The sequence below is a fragment of the Centruroides vittatus genome, unplaced genomic scaffold (genome assembly GCF_030686945.1).
Source record: "Centruroides vittatus isolate TY-2023 unplaced genomic scaffold, ASM3068694v2 contig_290, whole genome shotgun sequence".
Taxonomy (NCBI): Eukaryota; Metazoa; Arthropoda; class Arachnida; order Scorpiones; family Buthidae; genus Centruroides; species Centruroides vittatus.
The window spans coordinates 2,450,606-2,475,331 of record NW_027121846.1 but is presented as its reverse complement, the minus strand read 5'-3'; the positions used below and the strand labels follow the sequence as shown (position 1 = coordinate 2,475,331).

General features: G+C 31.9%; 2 protein-coding genes across 4 annotated transcripts in view; one reads left to right on the top strand and one right to left on the bottom strand.

Annotated features, from left to right (window-relative positions):
- The first annotated feature begins 2,011 nt into the window (after nt 1-2,011).
- Nucleotides 2,012-7,391, top strand: LOC136972445 (uncharacterized). The gene is made up of 3 exons (XM_067267046.1): nt 2,012-2,072; nt 4,837-5,103; nt 5,488-7,391. The coding sequence occupies exons 2-3, from the start codon at nt 4,844-4,846 to the stop codon at nt 6,902-6,904; spliced, it is 1,677 nt and encodes a 558-aa protein (XP_067123147.1). The 5' UTR covers nt 2,012-2,072; nt 4,837-4,843; the 3' UTR covers nt 6,905-7,391.
- A 3,833-nt stretch (nt 7,392-11,224) lies between these two features.
- The window catches only part of LOC136972407 (moesin/ezrin/radixin homolog 1-like), a 62,396-nt gene continuing 48,894 nt past the window's right edge, over nt 11,225-24,726 (bottom strand). For all 3 annotated transcript variants that reach the window (XM_067267003.1, XM_067267002.1, XM_067267001.1), the window contains exons 8-15: nt 16,689-16,835; nt 16,514-16,610; nt 16,272-16,435; nt 14,974-15,083; nt 14,717-14,877; nt 13,520-13,745; nt 12,559-12,659; nt 11,225-12,424 (exon numbers count right to left, since the gene is read on the bottom strand). In XM_067267003.1, coding sequence (XP_067123104.1) covers nt 12,260-12,424; nt 12,559-12,659; nt 13,520-13,745; nt 14,717-14,877; nt 14,974-15,083; nt 16,272-16,435; nt 16,514-16,610; nt 16,689-16,835 — 1,171 coding nt within the window. In that variant the 3' untranslated portion in view covers nt 11,225-12,259. The remainder of the gene's footprint in view (nt 12,425-12,558; nt 12,660-13,519; nt 13,746-14,716; nt 14,878-14,973; nt 15,084-16,271; nt 16,436-16,513; nt 16,611-16,688; nt 16,836-24,726) is intronic.

Genomic DNA, 24,726 nt, shown 5'->3' with positions numbered 1-24,726 from the left:
AATGTATAAATAATGTAGTTTATTTATATTAATTATTAAACAACACGTATCCGGTGAGAATCTCACAGGTCGTTAGATAGGTTTTATAAAATGTAAAGCAGTATTCCTCGAAATGTAACCTAAATTATTTTTAAGTGGCCCAAAAAGTAGTCAGTTGACCAAATGTAGTAGACTAGAGTCTTACAAATATCTCAATCTGGTACCCGTAGTCCAATCTTGAAATGCCGAAACTCAGTCGTATTTTATGAGACATGGACTTCTATTTTTTCCTCTCTCGTGTAATACTACGTTCGCACACAATCCACGACTCACTTCGATACGATTTACCTACAATCTGGATTGTGACTGTCGCCAGTCGAACGTAGTGCTGTTCGCACGGGCAGTTGAGCCTTTGAGAAAAACCCGGCTATCACACGCGATGGTAAAACTGACATAACTATGCGGTAAGTCACGAACACCAACAAACAAAATGGAAATTTTGCTTAGAAATAAATACAGTACTTTTTCTTGTCATATATCTGATGATAAACAGATGTCATCGTCTCTCCAAATACAGTATCTTTTTTATTTCTCTGTCGATAGCCCGACACGTGTTCCACCGCCATCTTGTATTTTCTCGCGCGCGTGGGATTGTGGGATCTCTCTTATGACTGGATCTAGTTTCAAGAACTATCTTGAGTCAATCGCGATTGAACCTCGTTTCAGTCGAGAGAGGTCGCATCATGGCATAATCGCCAACTTTGGTCACAATCTAGATTGAAATGCTCGGTGCGAACGGGTATAAGGTGATACCCGAAAATGTGTTACCGTAAAACCAAAGCCACGTTGACCAGATTAGGATTGTTCATGGTCTATTGTTCTCTTATATTATATTACAGAGGTACTTAGATCAAAACGAACGAGTTAACGTACGCATAATTTTAAAGTTTCATAAAAAGATGATAATATATTATCGAATATCTATAATTAATAACGCAACGGCCGGATGGCCGAGCGGTCAAGATGGCAACCTACCGCTCTGGGGGACCCAGGTTCGAATCCGTACGAGTCAAAAAATCCCCAGGAATTTTTCGGGATGGGTGATCCGACTGGGTATGTCAGCCCCGTCTCTCACCACCCGGCCGCCTCATTGTGGTTCTGGCCGAACCCATAATGGGTTTGCTGAAAGAGGTCCTCTTAAGCCTGGACTCCACATTACCGGAATCCGCGACGTAACCGTAAAACTGAAAGCCAAACTGACGAAACTTTCAGTTTTGGAAGGTTCAGTTGGGCAGAAACAAGACTGAAAGCAAAGTTAAAAATTATTTAACTTTTCCGTTTTCGTTCCGCGCTTCTGTCGTACTGCAACCAATAAAAACGCGAGGATTTGTGACGCGTAGTCACGTGCATTCATCACATGTAGTTTGATTGTCGTAAAGGCAGAAAAGGATGAGGAAACAAATAGATTTGGAATTATTCATTGAAGAAGTTAGAAAATACGACAAAAAATGTAAATAATTCAAAGATTATTAACAATGAAATTGTTAATAAATATAGAGAAAGCAAGGCAAAATCCGTAGCGTCGTCCATGTTTGACTCTACGACAATTACAAAACTGATCAACAGATGGCGCAGTTCCACGTAACGTGCTAGTGGAGCCAAGTTAAAACGAAAACAAAACTGAAACGAAAACTTTCTGTGTTTGAATTCTGTTTGAGTTTCTGTTTTCAGGTAATGTGGAGTCCAGGCTTTACTGTGCACAGGGCAGAAAGAATTTTTTAAACTAATAACGCAAGAGAGAATGAAAAAAATTAAATTTTAGTACAAGAATTGTAATGCATTCAAATTACTTATTTTGAAATGACTTTATATTGAAAAATATTTAAATTTACATTTTGAAAATAAGAGAGTAATTTTATTTTTCCATAAAATCGACACAAATAACAGACTATCCGTAATAATTATAATCATCATCTCATATCGTTCGTGTTATCACTATAAAGTTTCAGTTTCAGTTTTGGTTTAGGTTTGATATATATTAACGTTTCGCCTGGAAGTAACAGAAATAATTACAGATTTGTTAACAGACACAGGTAAGGTCATTTTTCTATGTTAAAATTAACCTCACTAAATCTTTCAGTAATGGATTTAAGTTTAATTACTTTTAATTTCGAATAATTTATTATTTTTAGTCTATTTTTATAAATAATTTTTAATTTTTGTATGTAATTATAATTATAATGAAAAAAAATTATTCTGTAATCTCTATTTTATAAAGTTAGTGCAAAATATAAGAATATTATTTATATTATCATTACGAAAAACTACATTTGCACTTAAACATTTACCTTCATTGGGATTAGATGATGATTGAGAAGGGAAAACATGAACTTATACTGTATACCAATTAGTACTAGTAATTAAGTAATAGAGTAGACTTTCATTGCTCGACTAAAGGAAAAGAGGAGGCCATTGAGGCTCGACTCCTGGCGAGCAACTGTTCAGGAATTTTTCGTGGGCGTTCGAAACTTTTTGAAATATTTAGAAGGTTTACTATTGAATGGAAATGGAGTCGCTATTCATATCTAAAAGGAAAAAAGACGAGTTTCTCGAGATACGAAACTTTTACGCAATTTTAATATAAACTTTCATATTTTGAGAACGTAGTGAACGATAGCAAAATGTGTGTTGAAGGTATCGGAATTATAGGTCGTGGAAACATTTATTAGTTGAAAAACAAAGAAACCAAAAATCGCGTGTACATTAGGAGTAAAATACGAAGAGTTAGACGAAAGTTGGACAACGTTGCTCAGCGTACAATCCCGCTCGTTTATGTATCTCGAAACAGAATGAAATTGTGAATGTACGAGTGTGATTGTTGTAGCCAGGTAGCAAATGCCATCGTAGATCTATAGTCGCGTGGTGGTCAGAAGCAGAGTTTTCTTTTGTTTCATTCATGTGTTCTTTTTGAGGTGGTCCAAAAATTTTCCAAATTTCAACCGAGGATAAATGTTAAATTGTTTGATTAAAACTATACACATTATTTTAAATTCTTAAACTACATACATTCAGCTTCGCATTTATGCTTTTCGTTTGATATAATATGCTCTTAGGCCAACAAAAAATCATCAGAATCTAATATGGCGATAAAAGGTAATGACGCTTACCTAAGCTAAGTTCAACAACTAGTGCTGTTAGTTGATATTTTACCTGTTCTTGTATTCAAACAGTACTAAATGGCAAAAATTAAAAAGCACACGTTTGCTTCTCCACTTCATGTTTGCGGTCTAGCTTCTGCTTGCTTAGCTTGCAGGTGGTTTGTTGTTTGACAGGTTGGCAGTGCTTTTTTTCAATTTAAATTTAATAGAACTGCAGTATTTTTATATCATGGACAAATTTAAAAAATATGTTTTTCTGGCGGGTATTCTCATAATCTGACAGGACGAGATGCTGCTTTATATGAAGAGAAAGTTTTATTATGTACGGTGTCGATCCATACGAAGCTGGCATCTTCGTTGTAGATCGAGTTGTGGCCTAAAGTAGAATTTGGTGACATCATAAACTATTTGGTATTGACGACAAATTACTGCACTCTTTCACAAATGAAAGCTTACAAATCTTTAGAGGCCCATAACTATCTTACAAGTGGTTGGATTTCTGCTCTTTCGTATGCTCCTGATATACAGTTAGGTTGTGGCCATTCTCATATCCCATGTATAATGTTGACACCCATTCTAGTGATGACTCATCATACAACGAGGAAAGTTTTCTTTTGCGGTAAAAAACTTTTTCAATAATATATCATTATGGTATATTAATAATTTTATATAATAAGTTCTTTTTAATATTATATATAAATAATAAATAAGAATCTGATTAATGCCGATCGAGTGGGAATGCCCGACCTTATCGGCATTAATGGTCGGGCATTCCCACTCGATGATAACTTTTTATTAACCAATTTCCAATGCTATTTTAAAACTTTTATGTGGAATAAATAAAACCAAATTGTAGAGAACACTTCAAACTTAGTAAAAACATTATACAAATGTTTTTATAATAAATTTGAGTGTTATTTTAGTTTTCTCTTAGGTGCACGGCATTACCCTACTTTCCCGTATATAATTTACAGCATCCTCTTCTAATAATAAGAAACTTACTACCACTAATTCTTCGTGGAAGTTCTTCATAATAAATAAAAATTCCTTTTGAATAATTACTTTTACTCTTTGTTTTGCTCTAGATTTCGCTGGGTCCGCCAATGAAATGCAACCAAAATGCATTCAAACCTACGCGATCGTCTGCCCAATTGTATGTCTCCGTTGATTTTTTTTAGCTCTTTCCGCCCTGTGGGCACTAAGAGGGCCTCTTTTAGTAGGCCCATTATGGGTTCGGCCAGGCCCACAATGGCGCGACCGGGTGGTGAGGGACGGGGCCCGACATATCCGAACAGACCACCCCCCGAAAAATTCCTGGGAATTATTGTCTCCTTTGATTATCGTTTCAATAAATTCAAACGTGTTATTATTTGCACCGCTTTATAATTGTTGTGATTAGATTAAACGACTAAATTTTTGACTGCTATTCATACACAATTATCAAAACAATAAGCAAATAATCAAGTTGGCGGTAATAAACTCGATCATTTACTTTATACACAGTGGCCGGTAAAAAAAATAGTTCTAACAGTTGCATGTTGTTGTTAGTGATTCAGTCAACTTTAATGAAGCAACGAACCTTTGAGCCATCCTGCATATTGCTTAATAAACTTAATGAATGTTGATCATTTGTTATTAAAGCATACAATTTCGTTATTTTATTCATATTACACCATATCATAATGTATTTTGTCTGCAGGTTAAGAATGGCTTCTTGGCAAAACGAACATCTCTTCCTATCCACAAAACTGGAATATTTGATGAAGTCCAAATGTCTATCTGATGTAATATTCGTTGTGGGCAAGCCTCCTGACCAAGTCCAATTTCCTTCTCATAAACTTCTCCTTAGTATCTACAGTGATGTACTTCAGGCCATGTTTTGTAATTATTCGGAGACGAATAACGCAGCTGTTCAGATTATCAACGTCGAGGATACAGAAGTGAATATTTTTGAACAACTGCTCAAGTAAGTAATTATATTATGGAAATTTTGAATTGACAATGTAATATTTTTTCACACATAAATAAATTAAACAATATAATGATGTAATTAACGCTTTTATTTAACTTTCTTTATAACGTCCTCAAATTTCGTCCATTTCTATTTAAGATAGAAAGCTGTAGACATAATTAAAATGCATTGTCATCGGATTTACATATGTTTTAGGAGGTAGTCTCAACCTCACCATCCTCCCAATCCCCAAAACCCTATAAACATGACCAAATGTAAAATTTAATTATGATGTATGTGTATATGTAATGACATCTATGTTGAGGTGAGATCCCCACCCCAATCTCGAATAACAATTTTATTTTAAATATATTAAAATTATTTGTATTTTCTTTTCAGATATATTTACACAGAAAAGATTGATGTCGATTATTTACCCGACGTATTTAAAGTTTATTATTTAGCAGAAAAATACAATATATATCCTTTAATGTTCCATTGTATGACAATAATGGAAGCGGAACTCGCTGCAGACAATGTTTGTATCGCGTATCACATATCACTTCTTAATAAAGACAAGGATTTAGCTAAAAACTGCGAAGAAATAATAAAAAATGAAACGGTAGCGGTGTTGAATTCTAACGCTTTTTTGAAAGCATCTGTTGAAGTAGTGGAAAAAATCGTATCTTTTGGTTTTCTTAAAATCCCAAATGAACTTTTTCTCTTTGAAGCCATTCTGAAATGGGTTAAACAATTTGCTAGGTATCGGTGCTTTACATTTTCTCCTAGTGTTTCAAGAAAGATACTGAGATGTATTTTGCCTCATATAAGATTTCTTACCATGACTCGTGATGAACTATTTAGCAGTCCAGCTTCGAGCGAAATTTTGCTAAAGGAGGAGATCACGGCCATAGCTATGCATATATCCCATCCAAAACTGTTTCCTGATTTGCCAAAATGGTGCAACTCGAAGTATAAAAATAGAATTGAAGAGGATAAAATAGTTGAAAAGTCGTTTGAATTTTGCAATTCATACAAATTAGATAACAAACTTTCGAACGGAGATGCAAAAATAATTATGAAATGTTTCATTAACCCATTTGTGACAGATATTGAATTGAAGGTTCTCACTTTATGCTGTGAAAAATTGACAAATTCTCCAGATATCTATATTGGCGAACACACTGAAACTCCTCGATTGGCAGAGTTTAAGGAAGCGAAAAATAATAATTCCGATTCAAAATATACGATTGAATTTATAAAACCAATTACAATGAAGAAGAATTTAAACTACTATGTCAAAGTATTAAGTAAAGAATCCGTGACCGTGTGCGAAGAATCGATTTGCTGCGATAAATTATATAATGCTTTCTATCTGGGTGTAATTTATGTTCAGAATAGTAATTGTCATTTGTCTAGCATTTCGTTTTCAGTCGTTAAAGAAAACAATTTCAAAAATTTACAAAATGGTGAAGAGAAACCTATAATGAACGAAAACATAATGGTTAAAAATGCTATTGATACAGGAGTATTGTTAAATAATCACGAATCTTCTAGCAAAGCAGAAAAGCTTCGTCCGAATAACAACAATTTTTCAACTATTTCAACTCCCGATAGTACTAAATTGACGAAACCTCAAATGTTACAGTCGTGTGACCAAGCGCTTAAACTGCTCTCTACCACGCTGGAGGAACGCAATGCGCACCTCGTAGAAGCCATGAAAATGTTGCCGATGCCGATAAACCTTGCCCCCAATCTCTCCATTGCGGCCCTGACCGATACACCCAAGGGCTTGTTCAACGAAAATCAGCACTAACATAGAAAACAAGGCTACAATGCGCCAAAACAACAGACGACTTGACGAAATTGCATTGATCACGGAGATGATGCTGGAACTTTACCTGGCGTCGTTCTCGTGTAGCTTATAAGGTGACTACCTACAAAAAACGACAAAATTTCCTAGCTCGGTTGTTATTTGGAGTTGCATGTCAGGTAAAGGACCAGGCATCTGATTGATGCAGGAATGAACAGCTTTCCTAAATTCCCAGATATACGTTTACGTTTTGGAGACATTTCTTACTCCATCCATCGAAAATATATTTGGTGGTGATATCATTTTCCAAAATGACAACGCGTCTTGTCATAGGGCTCGAACCGTTAGCCATTCCTTCAACAAAACTTCAATACAATACAAAGAATTGTAAAAGATTATTTGGAATATTTTTATTGTATTAATATATCAACTAATATCGTTTAGTTATCTAAATGCTATATTTGCTAAATAAAAAACAAAATATCCGAGTTTTTATGAGTTTTTACTGAAAGTTCGTTGGATTGATTTTTAGGCTGAATATAAAAAAAATATTCACTTTAATAATAATGGTGAGTAAATAAGTGATGTTGATATTGATGGAAAAGTTACGAGAATCTTTACATATATCCAAAGACAATGAAGAATGTCCAGAAATTAAGTTTCGATTAGAAAGGAACAGAATTTAGTGATATATCGCTCAATATGAAATTAGAGAATTGAAGTATTTAGGGAATTAAATAAAAATACACTATTCTGACTATTAAAAAATTCAAATTATCATAGAATTGCATTTTTGCGTACTACTAAGATCTATTAATATATGCAAAGTTTCAAACTTGTAGGCCCATTTCAGGACTCTGGTCTTAAAATGGGCCTACAAATCTGAAAATTTGTATTGTCTCGAGTGGATTGATGGGATAAGAAAACGCAACACTTCGACCAGTTAGCATAGAGTCCATGGTCTCGTAAGAACTTTAACCTCACCAATATTCAGGACTGGATTTGCACATAAGCTAAACAAGTTGCTGCTTAAGGATGAAATAGGTCTTCTCAATTTTATATTTATCATGTAAATTTGTTAAATGAAATCATATTGTTAAATTAACGTTACTGCATAACTTTTGAAGCCACCTACAATTATGGGTCAGTTTGTCAAATCTTTTTTACGAAAAGACCCATAACAAAAAAATTTATTTTCCGTGAAAAGTTTGTATTTTGATGAAACTAACAGAAACAGTAAACTGTCATTTAATGCAGGTCGAGTTACTCATTTTAAATATCCAGAAATGAATTGCATAAGTTTCCCGACGAGTTAAAATCATGTGTGACGCCATCTGTTATGTTTTTAAATAAAATCTCATATCATTAAGTATAATAAAATGGCGAAAGGCTAAATTTTGATTGTAGATGATTTTTCAGAATTATTATAAATGCTAATTAACGATTAAAGTTTAAGTTCAACCCAACGAGATAGAATAACAGTGCTAGTAGCAGTGATTACAGCGCCACTTTTTGAAGCTAACCCCGCGTTTCTTTATGCAGCGAACACACTGAAACTGGTTTCTAATTGGCCAACACTGCTCGTGACGTCATTTCGCTACACACACGCTGCATAAAGAAACGCGGCCTAATTGAAGTGAACGACGCCACGACAGTTTCAGTGGGTTTATAGCGAAGCGTACCGTAAGAAATAATCATGGCACATTTTTGTGCCGCTATCAATTGTACCAACAGTCAGGTAAGATTCTAGAATCGGGGGAGGGGGAACCCCCAAATGGTAGACCCCCATGGTATCAAAAAATGTTCGTTAAGCCATTTCTTAAGAAGGGATTCATCAAACATCTAAAGACCCTATTTCAGAAGCCTGTAAAGAAAAAATTGCAAAGATAGAATATGAAGTAACGGTCTCTGGTGATCACTCACATTTCACGCACCTTTTTTGGAGATGGGGAACAATGTTAATTTTAACAAGACAGAAATGTGAACAGCTACAAAAGAAACTTAAATATAACAGTCAGTTTAATAAAAGAAATCCAAATAAGATCGAATGTTTTTTGAATTCACAAAGGCTCGGAGAAATGCTTTCTAAATCTGATGCTATAATGATTAATGGACTGCTTCGTCATCTAAGTTATTTTCTATTAGAACATCAGCTTTTTGGTAATGAAGGCAATGAATATCCAGACGTTGTTTAAAAAGTTTGCTTTAAATTCTAGTAAGGCATACGAGTATCTACGAGTTTATTAAACTACCTGCTACTAGTTCTCTACAGAAATGTTGTTCTTATATTGATGGTAGTCCTGGCTTTAATGAACAGTCTAATTGGTCTAATAATTGGTTTAAAAAATAGTGATTTGCTATTTCTTCTATATGTTTGGAGTGAAAAGCCATTATTAAATTATCTTTAACAAAAAAATTCAGCCAAGATCACATTGAGTTATTTTTTTCTGCAATTAGAAATAGAGGTGGTAATAACAGCAATCCCACAGCATTGCAGTTTAGATCAGCATATAGGAAGTGTTAGCTAGAGTTTTTCCATCTCCAAAAGCTAATAGTCAATTGAACTGTACAAATATCCTTTCATTTAGCATTTCTAATCAAAAATATATAGAAAAGCAAGATTTACATAATAATAATAAAGATACAATAAATAATTGATCAAATTTTAAAATATTTTGCACTCTTAATATTTATAAAAGATCAAAGTGGTCTATATATTCCTTCAGATGATGTCATAAAAGTATTAAGATTAGAGATGCACAAGACAAATGTTTACAAAAATGATTATATTTAAAGGACAGTGATACACACCATTTTTTAAATATGATATACAGTATGTGTAATATATTTTGCATTGCATTGTAAAACTTTATGTTTAATACGTAATGTCAATATGTGTATATTATTTAATAAAATTATAATGTTAATAAAGATTAATTTTTTATTCATAAAATTTCTCAAAATCCAGAAAATTTTGCTAAAAAAATTGTAATTTTATGAAATAATATATATTGTGTAAAATTTATCATAATTATTTTGATACATTGTATATGTAAAAAAACAACTTCATTAATTTATCTAAATTGCAAAATATCTTCAGTTATCATTAACTTAAATTTAGTGTGAGTGCACTTCAATTCGCCTCAGCTCTAGTAACCAGTTTAGCACTCTGTTATTCTATCTCGTTGGTTCGACCCCTCTCGAGATATGACACCTTACCTTTTCTCTCCCCACTCCGACTTTTAACCAGCAAAATGTAATAGAATCAATGCCCCTTTTATACAAGTTACCATGTCAAATTTAGTTTTTTTTTTTTAATCTTTACACCATCCTGAAATATTAAACGAAATAGGTGCCAATTTTTTTCGGTCCTGGGGTCTCAAAATGTAATTTTTAAAAAATCCAGCAATGAGTTGCATAAATTTCCCAGCTGTTAGAAAATTAAAATATTGTTAATTATATTGCATGGGGGTGCCATCTGTTAGAAGTTTATAATAAAATCTTGTGACATTTTATAATTTTAATTGAGAGTAGCAATGAGTTTCATAAAGTTTTAAATGCTAATGAGCATTTATTTATTGTAACATGGTCACAATGCCGGGCTGCAATTTTTAATCATATTTTTAATTTATTTAATTTCGAATATATGCTCTCCACATCAAATTAATACTGTAGTGCTTGCCTCTGTACATCGTACTTTTCCATTAGCAATGGAGTCGTGCCGGTCATCTAATTCCTTTCAGGGGAAAATTTGAATTGAAATAACGTGACTTCCGGTTTGCGTCGAAAGTTTGTGTATAGTTAATCGTGGCCTCTTGTCCCTCATCTTTCCATATCTGGTCTTGAATTTCACTTATCTAACACCATTCTCGAGATTAAGGAATGACAGATGGATGACAGTGGGGAATTTATAGGTAGATCTACAGTATATTTGAATACCAAAGAACATTACCCAGATTAAACAGTTCAGTAAGAATAGTGTTTGAAAAAATTTGACTAAAATTATTAATTATGTAATTACACATTGTATAAATTGTTAATTAAACAGAACTCATTTAAAATGTCACAATTAAGAAAACTGACCGACTAAATACAGAACATGGATGTTTCAGATGTATATAGTTTTTTTCTTTTCCATGTCAATCTTTCTCTTTGTGTTGAGAAAATTTTGTTGTATCTATTTAATTTTCTATTTTCTTATAATATAGTTTATATAACAGGAACATGAAACAACACATCAAGATGATTATATTAACACATTCATGGACATTGTTTGTTACTATAAATAGTATCAAAGATCAGAATAATGGAAACAAATGAAACTTTAATCTATAATCCTTTATTTTTGTTTCTTCTGGCAATCAATCTTTGCAACAAACAACATTTTGTGACAGCAAAATAGTTACCAACGACAGCACCTTCGAGGGACATTGTCCCGGCCCCAATACCTGCAAATGTTAAATTCGTCTTTCCCCCTCGTATTATAAAAATTGTATCAAAACATAATTTGTAGAAAATCAATTATTTGTTATTAAAAAAGATTGGCAAAAAATTTTAAGGCATACATACATATTAGATTCTTTCACTTTAAACATTTTAATATTTGGCAGGTATTGACTTGTCAAACAACAATTTTTGCCCTTCGTTAATTTATATTACTTCCCCACGATATGTCGGAACATTTTCCTTTCTTTCTCTTTATATATACCTAAAAGTTTGTCGTACATAACTTTTTACTAATTTTAGATCTTTTATGAAAATATAAACAGGAACATGTTTGTAAAATTGGAAGATCCCCATTACAAAAAGTACTGAATATATAACGCTACAAATCTATATCAAAAGTACTTAAAAATATTTTAGGCACATAATTCATGAAGTACTAATTAATTAAAAAATGGCATTTCTAATTGGAGGAGCGATGTGGCCACGGGAATGTTCCAAATAAGTTTTCGATCGCTGTGCGATTCGTGTGGCGAGAAACATTTTGTCGCATCCTTTTTTTTTTATTACCTATAGATATTGTGAAACTGATCACAGTTAATTTCCTGATTATAACAAGAAAATTAAGAAGTGTATAGAAGAATTTCAAGCAAAAAATGCTTCCTAATACTGTGACATATTCAAAATGCATATTGTAAAAACAAAAAATAAAAAAAAACAAAGCAAAATTTGGAATGCTTTAACAGAAAAAAAAAGGCACAAAACAAAATATTCAAAAATTACAAATGATAATCTGAATTATTAATTTTCATAATAGAATATTTTGGATTGTAATCTAACAAACTTGCTTTGCACCTTTTAAATGTAGTTACTAAATTAGTTAATATATTTATAAAAATGGCAGACGGGATTTTTTTACATGTTCTCAAACTGATCGACTCTTCGTTTAGTGTTCCCTTTGCGAATTTCTCGCAGCGTCTTGTATTTATCTCTTCCTTGCCGGACATTTTCTTGATGGAGTAAATCATTTCGAGTCAGCTTTGTATCATCTTTCTGCAGAGCCAGATCTTTGCTCAATAACTGAAAAGATAAATAAAATTAAAATTTCAAAATATTGAAAATTTGATGTAAAACAACTGACATTTTCAAGAGATATATTCAGAATATAACGTAACTAGAAATCAATTCTAAATACTGTTAATTATTTAACTTACTTTCAATTGATCTTGTAAATGTTTTTCTTTAGAAACTTGAGTTATACGATCTTCTTCGGGACGTGGGATGTTAATAGAGTCATCTTTTGTTAAATCAGCACCTACAATAGAAATTAATCTTCCTTATAGAATAATCTTTACTATCATCATCATTAAAATATTTTATTTACTTTAAACAGAATTCAATTTTATGAAAATTTGACAGATTTTTAGTATAGATATTGGTCTGTAATGTGGTAATATGCTCTCTTGACTATAAATCATTATTTTATTTCCCTAATGATTCAATTGTAGAAGTAATCAACAAACAAAAAAACTGTACAAAAATATTGTAAAACTGATGTTTAAAATTGCCCAATTAATTAAATATAATTTTGTTTATTAAATACCATTAAATATCATATATTTAAAACTATTTATTTGAAATCATTTTAAGCATTTATAACCCAATACTTATAATAGTAAACTAGTTTAAGTTTCTAAAACAATACAGATCTTTAAATTTTTGGTCCCTACTTTGATATTCTTCAATAAATTATCATTAAAAATTTGACTAAATTTTTTGGCCAATACAATATATGTTTTTCCCAATTTTAAATATAAGTAAGAGCAATTAAAGTTTTCTTCGATTTTGATAACTGTCTGGATACATGTTTACAGAGTTAAACTGATGCTAAAATTGTTGTGTCAATTGTTTATTGATGCTAGACACCAGCCAAGTTATGACCTGTCAATGCTGTCAACCTAAAAAATTTTCATCTCATTGGTAAAAAAAAATTTTAATGAAATTTTAAGAGCTAATCATCATATTAATTTTTTTCAAATAATCCTATATTTATTATTTTCACTTAGAGATTTACCATAAAAACATTTTAAGCTCATTTCATAATTGAATAGTTGTTATATTTCATAACTTTTATTTTTATTGATTGCATCTTTAATTATTAATTAATGTAATTACCATATTCTCCACCATTGGTCAATTCATCATTTTCTTCATGTTCATCTTCATGAATATGATGATGTTGAGGGGTTTCAGTAACAGCAAGCAGTGCAGCTGAGACTTCTTCTTGCCGTTTTCTGGCTTCTTCCACTTCTGCTTGAAGACGTCTAGTTTCTTCATCTTTCTGAGCAACTTCTTCTTGAATAGTTTGGACTTCTAATTGTTTACGACGGATATCTTCTTCCTGAAGTATTCCAAAAATTATATATGTAATAGGTGATAAGAGCTATTTTACACATTAAAACTTTTCTTTTGATTTGAAAGAAAAGCCATGAGAAATACATTTTAAAACCTATTTAGAATGGGAATTATTTTTATATTACTATTACTGTTAATAAACATGTCATCAAGTATTGTATTGGCTGATGCTAATTTTTGTAAAATTTCAGGAATCATTTTATTCAGATTTTTAAACAAAGTAAGCGTTCAATCCCAAGTGTGCGATTCGTGTGGCGAGAAACATTTTGTCTAACTCAGTACAACAAATCAATGTTAATAATACAAATTTGTTAAACTTTGTCTAAATTTCAAATATAATCATAAAACAAAAAATGCTTGCTTGAACAGAAATAGAATTTATGAACTATTTTCAATCAAAAAATTTAATCATTATCAACTAGTGTTTGTAAGATGAAAACATTTCTTATAGTAAAAGTTTATTTAATATTGTCAATTAAACAGTTTTTGTTGTATGATCAAGTACAATAGTGTCAAGATTTGTTAAAAAATGTAAAGCTTACTGATTTTATTTTTTACTTTTATAAGTTTGTTAGTTATATTTCTTTATCTCATATCTAAATTAGAATATTTTATAAACTGGAACAAAGTTTTAAGTAACAATGATAATGCACATGTGCAAGAGACATGACATTTGTGTTTAAATGAAATTCAGATTTACATTACTTTTTCAAATAAAATATTTAGATATGAAAAATTTATAGATGATGACATTTTCATTTATGTATTCAACACAAAGATATTACAGTCCTATTTTTTACATAACTAGTAAAAATTGTAAATTCTAAAACAAAAATATGCACAGAGTTCTTTGATTGAATTAGTTTCTTTTTGAAACCTATATAAATTTTTTTAAATTTCATTCTTCTATTCAATATAGAGATTGCTTTAGAAGATAAAAACTTAAGTATAACTTACTAATTTAGCTTTTTCCTCAGCTTCCATTGCTTTATTTTCTTCTAATTTACGCATCATGTCTTCAAGTTCCTGCTGTTTCTTTTCCAACTCTTCTTTGGCTTGCTGCATCAATTTCAGTTGTTCTTCTAAGCGACGAATAGTTTCCTGTGCTTCTCTCAGTTCTAAATACAAAAAATTGTTCACAAACTAATAAATAAAACTTGAACAATAATTATACAAATTGAATATAGTAGAATTGAGGAATATAAAAATATTACCTTCTTGTCTTCTTGTCATTTCCTCTTGCATTTGTTTTAATCTATCAGCATATTCTTGTTGCTTACGTTCAGCCAACTCACGAGCTTCCATTTCTCTCCTCAATTTTTCTCTAAATGAAAATTTTATGAAATCTTATTTGATATAATATAAAAAAAACCTTATAACTTATAAAGTTACTGTATTTCTACATGTATTTTTCACCACTGCATATTTTTCACATCCATATTTCCAAGAAACACTTTTAGGGAAAACAAAATATTCAAGTATTTTTTGTATGGAAAATGCAAGACTTCTCATACTGAACTGTTTAGTGTAGGAGATAGGAGATAGACACGAGTCAGCCAACAAGAGTTTTTACAGTATATACTGTAGGTGCTTTGTTTATTCTCATTCCCTTGTATAGGCTTAACAGTACAGTATCTTTGTACTTGCTGGAGGCTATGAGGTTGGGGAATAAGGGCAGTTGTTAACTGTGATGCTTTATAGCACTTTACTCAGTATGACACTAAGGAACCAACTAAAGTTAACTGCAACTTCATAAGACGGCAAGAAAAAATAAGTTTTACCACGGTATAAAATTAAAGTACTCTGGTGTCTCGATTTCCATTCTGTTCCACAAAGCAAACAAAAATTTGGTGTCAGTGAGGTACTTGTTTGCTACTGGTGTAAACAAAAAGCTCTAAGCAACACAAAGTCCAATATGAGGGCATTTTGTGGTCTGGCTGGAAAGTATCCCCAACTTCAGGAAAAATTGTTACAGTATGTTGAAGAAATGCACAATGATGGCTGTGCTGTATCATGTGATATGTTATAATATTGCTCAGACACAAAATATTTCTTCCCTCAAGTTTAAGGCTAGTTGAGAATGGGTCAGCACATTTACAAAGAAAAAATACCTGTATGTAGAAGAACTACTGTTGAAGAATTGTGCTAGAAGTTGAATAGTGAGTAACTATTGATATACAAATTATTTTCGATGGTAGATATCTTTTGCATCTCAATTTATGATTAGTAAAAAGTGGCAAAAAATACATGTGGAAACACAGTATAACTAATTTCACCAGATTACTGATAAAATTGGTAATAACTTTAAATTTAATGAATTTAAATAAATCAAATGTATAATGATTAATTATATTAGTCAGAATCTAAAAATACATATAATTTTTATCCAGTTAACTATAAACCAGCTAAAAACAAAGAACTTTATCTCACCCTTTTAATTCAATGAATTATTAAATTATGTTTTATCTATCATTATAAACATCTGAATAGCAATTAATAAAACTTTTCAAACCTTTCTTGTTGTTTAGCAAGTTTTTCCTCTCGTGCTTGTGCTTTCATTTGTTGCACTTCAATAGTATCAGGTTTGCGACGGCGCATATATAACTCATGATTTCCCATACATAGAGCAAGTATTCTTTTATTAATTCTTAAACGAGGAGCAAAAAATACGAAGTCCTGTAACAAATCAGATATGATAATTAAATTAAAATTAATTAAATTACATTATAATTTTAAATTATTTAAAATTCATACTGGAGCTTTCTTGTCAATTGGTTTAATGACAAACTTTCTATCATTAAATGATATATTTCTTATTTCACTCCATGGAAAGCCAATCTTTGGAGTAAGTCTAATTGGAAAGAAATTTTAAAAAATTATTACTAATGCCAAAAAATTTAGAAATAAATAAATAATTTAAATTATATACTTGTCATCCTTTTCATATATATTTAAGCCAAGTGCATCTACTCCTAACCATAGATCAGTTCCTTTCTTATTTTTTATCTCAAAATAATTCACTCCATACATTTCCAAATCTTGAGCGATTTTCAAATATTCCATCATTGCATCCTCCCTGTAAAGTTACATAATTCAAAATAATTCAATAGTAATTCACAAATCAAATTTATTTTTTTTAAACTTTGTCCAAGTTAAACAAGACAAAGCTTCTATAATAAAATAAATGCAAGCTCATTCTATAAAAAAATCAAATATACAGTATTTTTTTTTTGTTTTTTAAAGATCTTATTAAAAGAGCAACTCCAATATTTAAAATTCTATCTTCAATATAACATCCCTTCATTATAGCAAAAAATTAAACATTATTTTTTTGCAGTCATATCACGTTATCGAGAAAAATGTAAATGAAAACGTGCATTGTGGATTTTAGCACCACTCATATAACAAAATAGTTCTAAAAGTCTACATTTGTCTGGCATTATCATTATTAATGATTACAGGCTTATCTGTCCAACCAACCTTTGTCCAAAATGGTGATATATTCTATAAAACAGTGGCATGCAGTGACATTTGATGATAGGGAAGCTGTGTTTCCGTAAAAATTACAAACAAACCTAATCATTGGAAGCATTATACAATATTTTGATGCGTAGTATCCACCAGCTAAACTGCTAGAAGTTGGTGCTCCGTAAAGCACATGTGCGAATGCATGTAATCCAACTGCTTTACATGATTCAAATATTTTTGCCATGGAAACTGTCCCATATTCAACGATACAGCGCTTCCATTGGGAATATGCATGTACGAATTTATATTCGAACTAGCTGTTACCCACGGCTTTGCTCGTGTGGATTTTGCAAGCAAACCCTATTTACATTCAATATTTCAACAATCATAGTAATTGTTATATAACACCTACCGCTGAGAATTGCTGAGAATCAAACCAACTGTTTTTAATTTGATAAATTTTCTGGAACGTTTACAATCGATCTATAATCGAACCAATATGCAATAACAAATTCGAATTTAAAACGGTTTGAACATTTGGTTAAAAAATCAAAATATATAAAACTATTTATATCAATATCTGAAATGTTATCAATTTAATACCCCTAAGTACTCAATGAAGACTAAACGTAATTAAAAACAAAAAAAAATCGCATCTAAAATAGTACAGTAGAAGCCATTCTTCAGGTTAGGACTTAATGCTCTCCCTCTCCCCCATGGAGGAAATTTCGAAAAATCCCTTCTTAGTGTTTATTTTCATTGCATACCCTACTAAAACGTAGTTAAATACAAAAATTCGCATCTAAAATGGTACAATAGAAGCCGTTCTTCAGGTTAATGCTCTCCCTCTACCCCCTGCGGGGGGAATTTCAAAAAATCCCTTCTTAGTGTGCATTTTCATAACATACCCTAACTGTGTACCAAATTTCACCTCTAGTTTCTGGAACTCTCTAGAAAAAACTGGAAAATTCTCATTGAAGCGTCACACATTTTCCAAGTCAACCACTTTCAATCCTTATATCTCCCACACCCTTATAGCTATCGAGACGCAACCACTATAGTGCACGATAGGAGACTTGGGACTACTACCACACACAAACACCATTCATGTGCGATGTGTAGTTTTGGCTGTAGAGCGAGATATAGGCACACACACATCCATTTTTATATATATATATATATAGATATACAATAGCAATCTTATTGTTGTTTTTCACATGTATAGAAATTTGTAATAAAATACATAAAATTAATATTTTATTATAACTGCATTAAGTAATTCAAAGTACATTAAAATATGAAGATAATTGCACAATATGTATTTATATTTTAGAAAATACAAGGGAAGCGTTGCTTCCACAGACAGAACGCCACTGCTATAAAAACAAAACTTTTATATACACAACCTGCAATTGAAAGTCAATCATTTATTTTATGAAGTATATGGTTGTTTACTAATTTAAATTTTGACTTTTAATTAATATTAGATTGTGAATACAAGTAATTAGTGTTGATCATCATCTAAAGAAAAATACATAAAAAAAACATCTAATTATTTAGTAGTAGTTGGTTTGATCTATAATAAAAGAGCCAAACTTTTATTAAAATATATTATTGTACATATTTTCAAATAAAGTATAATGTCCTAACATGTGAATTTTCAGATTCACAATACGGTAGAACAAGAAAAGACTGATAATTATCTTTTCTGATACAACAATTCCTGATATCTATATTAATTTATGTGAAAAGACTGTTTACCAAAAATCATAATTGTGAAAATCAATTAATGTAATAATTTAATGCAGTTATTCCTTTGCAAATGCTTTCCATTTGGACTAATAATAAGACTATTTCGTTTACATCCTATACCTAGTAGAATACAGTACCACTTCTATGTACTGTACTGTACATTACATAAAATATACCTACAAAAATACTGAAGCTACAAAACTTTGATATCTTTGCATCGAATCAATTTATCAAAATTTATCCTAAAATTATGACCAATCTTTATTCCTCAAACAATATTGTTTTTGTAACACACTCATGTTATATTAATATTTTTGCGATAGCAATAGTATAGAGAGGTTTCAAGTCGCATGTCACGTGATAAAACACACGTTTGCTCCGCCCATTCGCCATTTTTGTGGTAGTTTTCGCTCGCTTAGCTTGCACGTGGTCTGTTATTCGACGTCTTTTTTTAGTTTAAACGTACAAAAATACTGCAGTTCTATTATCATGGATTAAGTTAAAAAAGATTCTTTTCTTGCGGGCTATTCTAGCGGTCTAACAGGACGAGATGCGGCTCTGTACGAAGAGAAAATTTCGTTATTTCAAGGCGATCCATACGAAGCCAGTTTATCAGACTTCGTCGTAGATCGAGAGTTGTGGCTGAAAGTAGAATTTGGTGACATTATAAACTATTTGGTTTTGACAACAAATTTCTACACCCTGTCACAAATGAAAGCTTATAAATCTTTAGAGGCCCATAACTATTTAACAAGTGGCTGGGTTTCTCCTGATATAAAAGTAAAAGTAATGAATAACAGCGAAGTAATATTACTTGGAAAGATATGTTTTCTTTTGTTTGTTTAAACTCGTGTTTTTATGTATTTCTTAACTAAGAATTTTTGTCTGGAAGTAAAAGTCTAATTAAAAACAGCTGTGGAAATTTTTTAATTCAAATTGTTCAGTACCTTTATTTTCTAGTTGAAACTAGCATATAATAAGCCTACTTGCTTTTAGTTTTAACGTATAACGTTTATAAGTTTGCACTAGCTAAAGCCTGAAATTACATTAGTTATTCGTTTATAAATGCACTATACCTAACTAAATTAATATAAGCAAATCAGTAAACTCTTTTAGGTTTTAAAATATAACTTAGTGTTTATTAACGTAAATATTGAAATGAAATATTTCTGACAAACTCTTGTATTGGTATTCACTTTATTCGTAACGAAATTTTTCCGGTTAATTCTCGAGAGCCATGCAGTTTACCTTCGTTGTGAAAGCTCCTCGGTTTGGGATCCTCGATGACAAATAATGCCGGGAATTTTAAAAAAATGATGTTTCTCTGTTCTTGAGTGAACTAGCATTACACCCAATTACACAACAAATCACCATAGTGATATTCGCGACGAAAAAAAACAACACCAGAACTCCAGTTAAAGCGCACGCGAACTCACACAAAATGTAAACAAGTCACACAGTCACAAAGATGACGCTGGACAATTGCGCATGCTCATGACGTCACTCATGATGTCGACATGAAACCTCTCTATAGATTTGTCATCCCATATTTTAACTTTCTTGCTGCTAGCAAGTATGCTGACAAAAAGTTAAAATTGTAGAGAACTCATTTTACATTATATTTCATTATTCATAAGGGTGAATCAAATGAAAACAGAACAGTAGCCATTATTTTCAAATGTAATCACTAAAATTACACAAATGACATTTGTCCCACTGTTGCACAAAGCGGTGAATACCTTATTCGTAGAAAGAGTTTGGCTGAGAATGAAACCAGTTTTGAACAGTATCCATGACTTCGCTGTCCAATTGAAAATGTCGACCCTGCAATGCTTTTTTTTGGCAGACCAAAGATGTGAAAGTCACATGGTGAAAGATCGGGGCTGTACGGTGGGTGTTCCAACATACTCCACTGAAACTTCACAAGCATGCTCAGTGTGTGAGTGGCCGTATGTGGCCGCGCATTGTCGGGCAGCAAAAGCACTCTAGAGGACAACATTCCTGGCTGCTTGGCTTTGATTGCTGCACGCAAACGTTCCAGGGTATTGCAGTACTGATCAGCGTTGATCGTTTGACCTTGGGCCAGGAACTCAATGAAAAGCAGGCCTTTCATATCAAAAAAAACGTCACCACAATTTTGCCCTTACTCTGCATCATCCTGGACTTCTTTGGCAGTAGGGAGCTGGAATGTTTCCACTGTTGGCTTTGTTGTTTGCTTTCTGGTTGGTAGTGATGGCACCAAGATTCATCACCTGCCACAGCTCTGTCCAAGAAATTGTCCTCAGCATGATATTGGAGAAGATGCTGCAAGGACAATCCAATGCGAAGCCACTTCTGATTGTCTGTGAGATTGTGTGGCACCCACTGTGCACTCAGTTTCCTGTAATGCAGTTTCTCCGTAATGATGGCACAACAGAACCGAAACTCATACCCACCTCCTCACTGATGTCCTTTATTGTGCATCGTCTGTTTGCTCGGATGATCTGGTCAACTTCATTCACCAAAGCATCTGTGATGACGAGGTGACTTTGACCATGTTGCGGATCATCTTTCAAAGAATCCCATCCCTCGCAGAAATGCTTGTGCCAGTTCTGCACACAAGTCAGTGACAGTGATTCATTTGCTGATGCACTTTATAAACTCCAACACCCTCTGCTGCAAAAAACAAATAACACCACGTTGCTCTTTTTTTAGTCGCAAACATGACACAGACGGATTTCCTGCCGGACAACACTCCTGGTCGACCACGAGCTCACACCACATGGTTGCCTATTGAGAAATGGACTCACCAAGGGTGAGTCCATTTCTCAATAGGGTTTCTCCTCTTTCATCTCCCGCTCTACATCTACACACAGTTTTGTTACATTCACATACATACACCGAATTACAACCCCTAATAGTTTCAGTTTTCTTATGAGAATATTTCTCAGATTGTTATCATAGCTCTAACACAAAAGATAGTAAAAGAAAAGTCTTCAATATCCTATAAGAATCTTATCATTTCACACAGACATCCTGCTTTTACAAAATGATTCATTTAGCCATTTATGCTTTCTGAATTTTAATTATTGTATAATTATAGTTTAGTAATTTTTTGAAAATCATGTCTATTTTAATTTCTGATAAATCCATGTGTTAACCTGTCAGCTGCGCACTCGATAATCTGAAACAACACTGCTGTTGCATACAGGTTTTGTGGTTTTTAAAGTGGTTTTTCAATTTGTGATATCTTGCTTAAAAATTGTAGTAGATATAATCTGTTTTCGGTTTTCTATCACGTACATATTACACTTTACGATTGTTAACTTCAAAATATTATGTATGTTTAAAAAAATTAATAAAATTTAAGATTTTAAAATATTTTAAAAAATCGTTTTTTTTATAAATATTCCATTAATTTGTTACATACGTTACTTAGACATGTTTATTTTCTGTCAAATAAAAAAACTGCAGCTTTCTAAATCAACGTAGAGAAATAATACGGCCTATAGATTATAACGCCGATCGGCATGGGGGGTGGCCTTTCTAAATCTAGGTTAATACACTTTTATTATCGTTGATGTGTATTTGATTCTATTTATACGTTATTTAAACTATTGTACTAATAGTAGACTATAATAAGTGATTATTACTTTATTATATTAATAACTATACATGTATATCTTATGTATTACAGAAGTACCACCATAACCGGAAGTACTTTGTTTTTTGAAAGATTTATGGCTGAATGGTTTAAAAAACAAGCTTATTTGTTAAATAGAATAAATATACATAAAAATTTATTAAATTCATGCTAAAAATAGATAAGAATAGAGCTAGTGGAAGGAACGACAAAACTAGATCAAGGCGCCTCTAGCGGCGACGCCAGGTAACAGAATCGGGGCTACAAAGCCGGTGCCAGTGTTGTTGCATCTGGTACTTTTGTACTAATCTAGTACCTTTTTAATTGTTTCAGTACCAAGATACCCAACACCATTTTCCTAGTACTATTCATGAAATCCTAATACCTTTCAAAACATTCATTTTTATTCTTATTTCTATATTTTTTTACTTTAGTTTGGCAGTAAATAGATGTTTTTATTGCTTCCTCATTCAACAGTTAAACGTATTTTTTTTTTTTGCAATTAAATTTAATAAAAGCTAAACTACAAAATCAAGTTCTTACCGATTCCTGTGAAGCACTGTTAATAGCAAAGGAACTACTTAAAAGCAATAACGATAAAATGTTACACTTGGAAACCATACAAAAACATTCTAGTGAGGAAGATTCTGGTGATGATCATCTTACCAGTGATTTTTCAATGTGATAACTTTAAAGTTTAGTATTTCATGTTCATTACTTTTGTTTCAACATTTTGTTCATTTGATTGTTGTTGAGAAATAATAGCATTCTTACAATATATGAATTTATCCTGTATGAATTTTATATGTTACATGTAACACTATATATATTTTAATAAATAGAAATTTGATAAATTATAAATTTATATATTATTTATAATTATATATTTAAATAATATATAATATATACGTACTACATTCAGCACTTTACAGTCAAAGAATGCCTGCATTAGTCAATGCTGTATAGTCACTTCTCGACTTACGACAGGGTTCGGTTCTGCAACTTCAGACGTAAGTCGAACTGGTCGTAAGTCGAGAAGTGACTGTAGATCATTAGGACTGAGCAGTGTTAATATTCTGATATATATTATACTCTTAATTTTGTAAATTTAAAAGGTGGTGTGGAAGAAGTAAACTATATATTCATTGCATGGTAAATAATGAAATTTGTAACTAACCATATATATAAAGGAGCTTCAATAAGGACCATAGCAGTAACTAATAGTATTGTATTAACAGGGAGAACTTTTACCTTCATTTCCTCAAAATACTAATTTTGCTTCTTACCCTTTTCTTCCACAGATCTCTTAAATTCAAATATCACATCGTATGCCAATTAATATCTGTCAGATTAACAAAATAATATTAAAAAGAAAAAAAAAATTACTAAACTTTACATTAGAGAACTAAATTTAAAATAGAGCCAACTAAGGTTTTATAACAGGAGATTGGTTAGAATGCAACACATCTTCATTATATAATTAACCTCAGGAATTAAACTGCAGCCAGCCATTTCTCTTTCCTCCCAGGGTATCATTCATTCGGGAACAAATAAAACTTTGTACCTGACGGCGCAGTAATATAGGTAACACTACAACCGACCACACAATAGTTAGTTTTTGAAGTTTTGTGTGGCAGAAAGCTGTGGTTCATTATCACAGGAAGAAAACAACCACTGCTTTTCAGTACGTATCCAATCCAAAGACACACATGTTTTCCCGAAGCAGTTTTCTTTCCTGCGTACAGGTGGCGCTCAACTCAGTTCCACTAGCTCTATAACGATTTATAATTGTTTGTTTACGTTTGTAGCTGACAATGTAGCTCAAAGTTGGTATAACCTTTTCCAAGAAAGTTCCTACCCCACAAACCCAAGTCGATGCTTATTGGTCAAAGGATAGTCATTTAGCTATAATAAACCAATTAGAACTTAACGGGCATGCTAACTAGGATTTTATTGTCAAATGAACAAAAGAAGTGTCTCCCATAGACTTAACATGGAATGGAGGAGTTTTGTGCCTAAATTTAAAAATACAGGGTGGTAACGAATATCGTATTCGTTGAAACAGACTTAGTCTATGCAGATAAAAGCCAATCAGTGCTCAAATCGCCACCAACTAGTTAATTAC

Coding starts and splice junctions, on each gene's coding strand:
- LOC136972445 (XM_067267046.1), top strand. CDS start 4,844: ATGGCTTCTTGGCAAAACGAACATCTCTTCCTATCCACAAAACTGGAA. Junction 5,104..5,487: donor ATTTTTGAACAACTGCTCAA/GTAAGTAATTAT, acceptor TTTTCTTTTCAG/ATATATTTACACAGAAAAGA.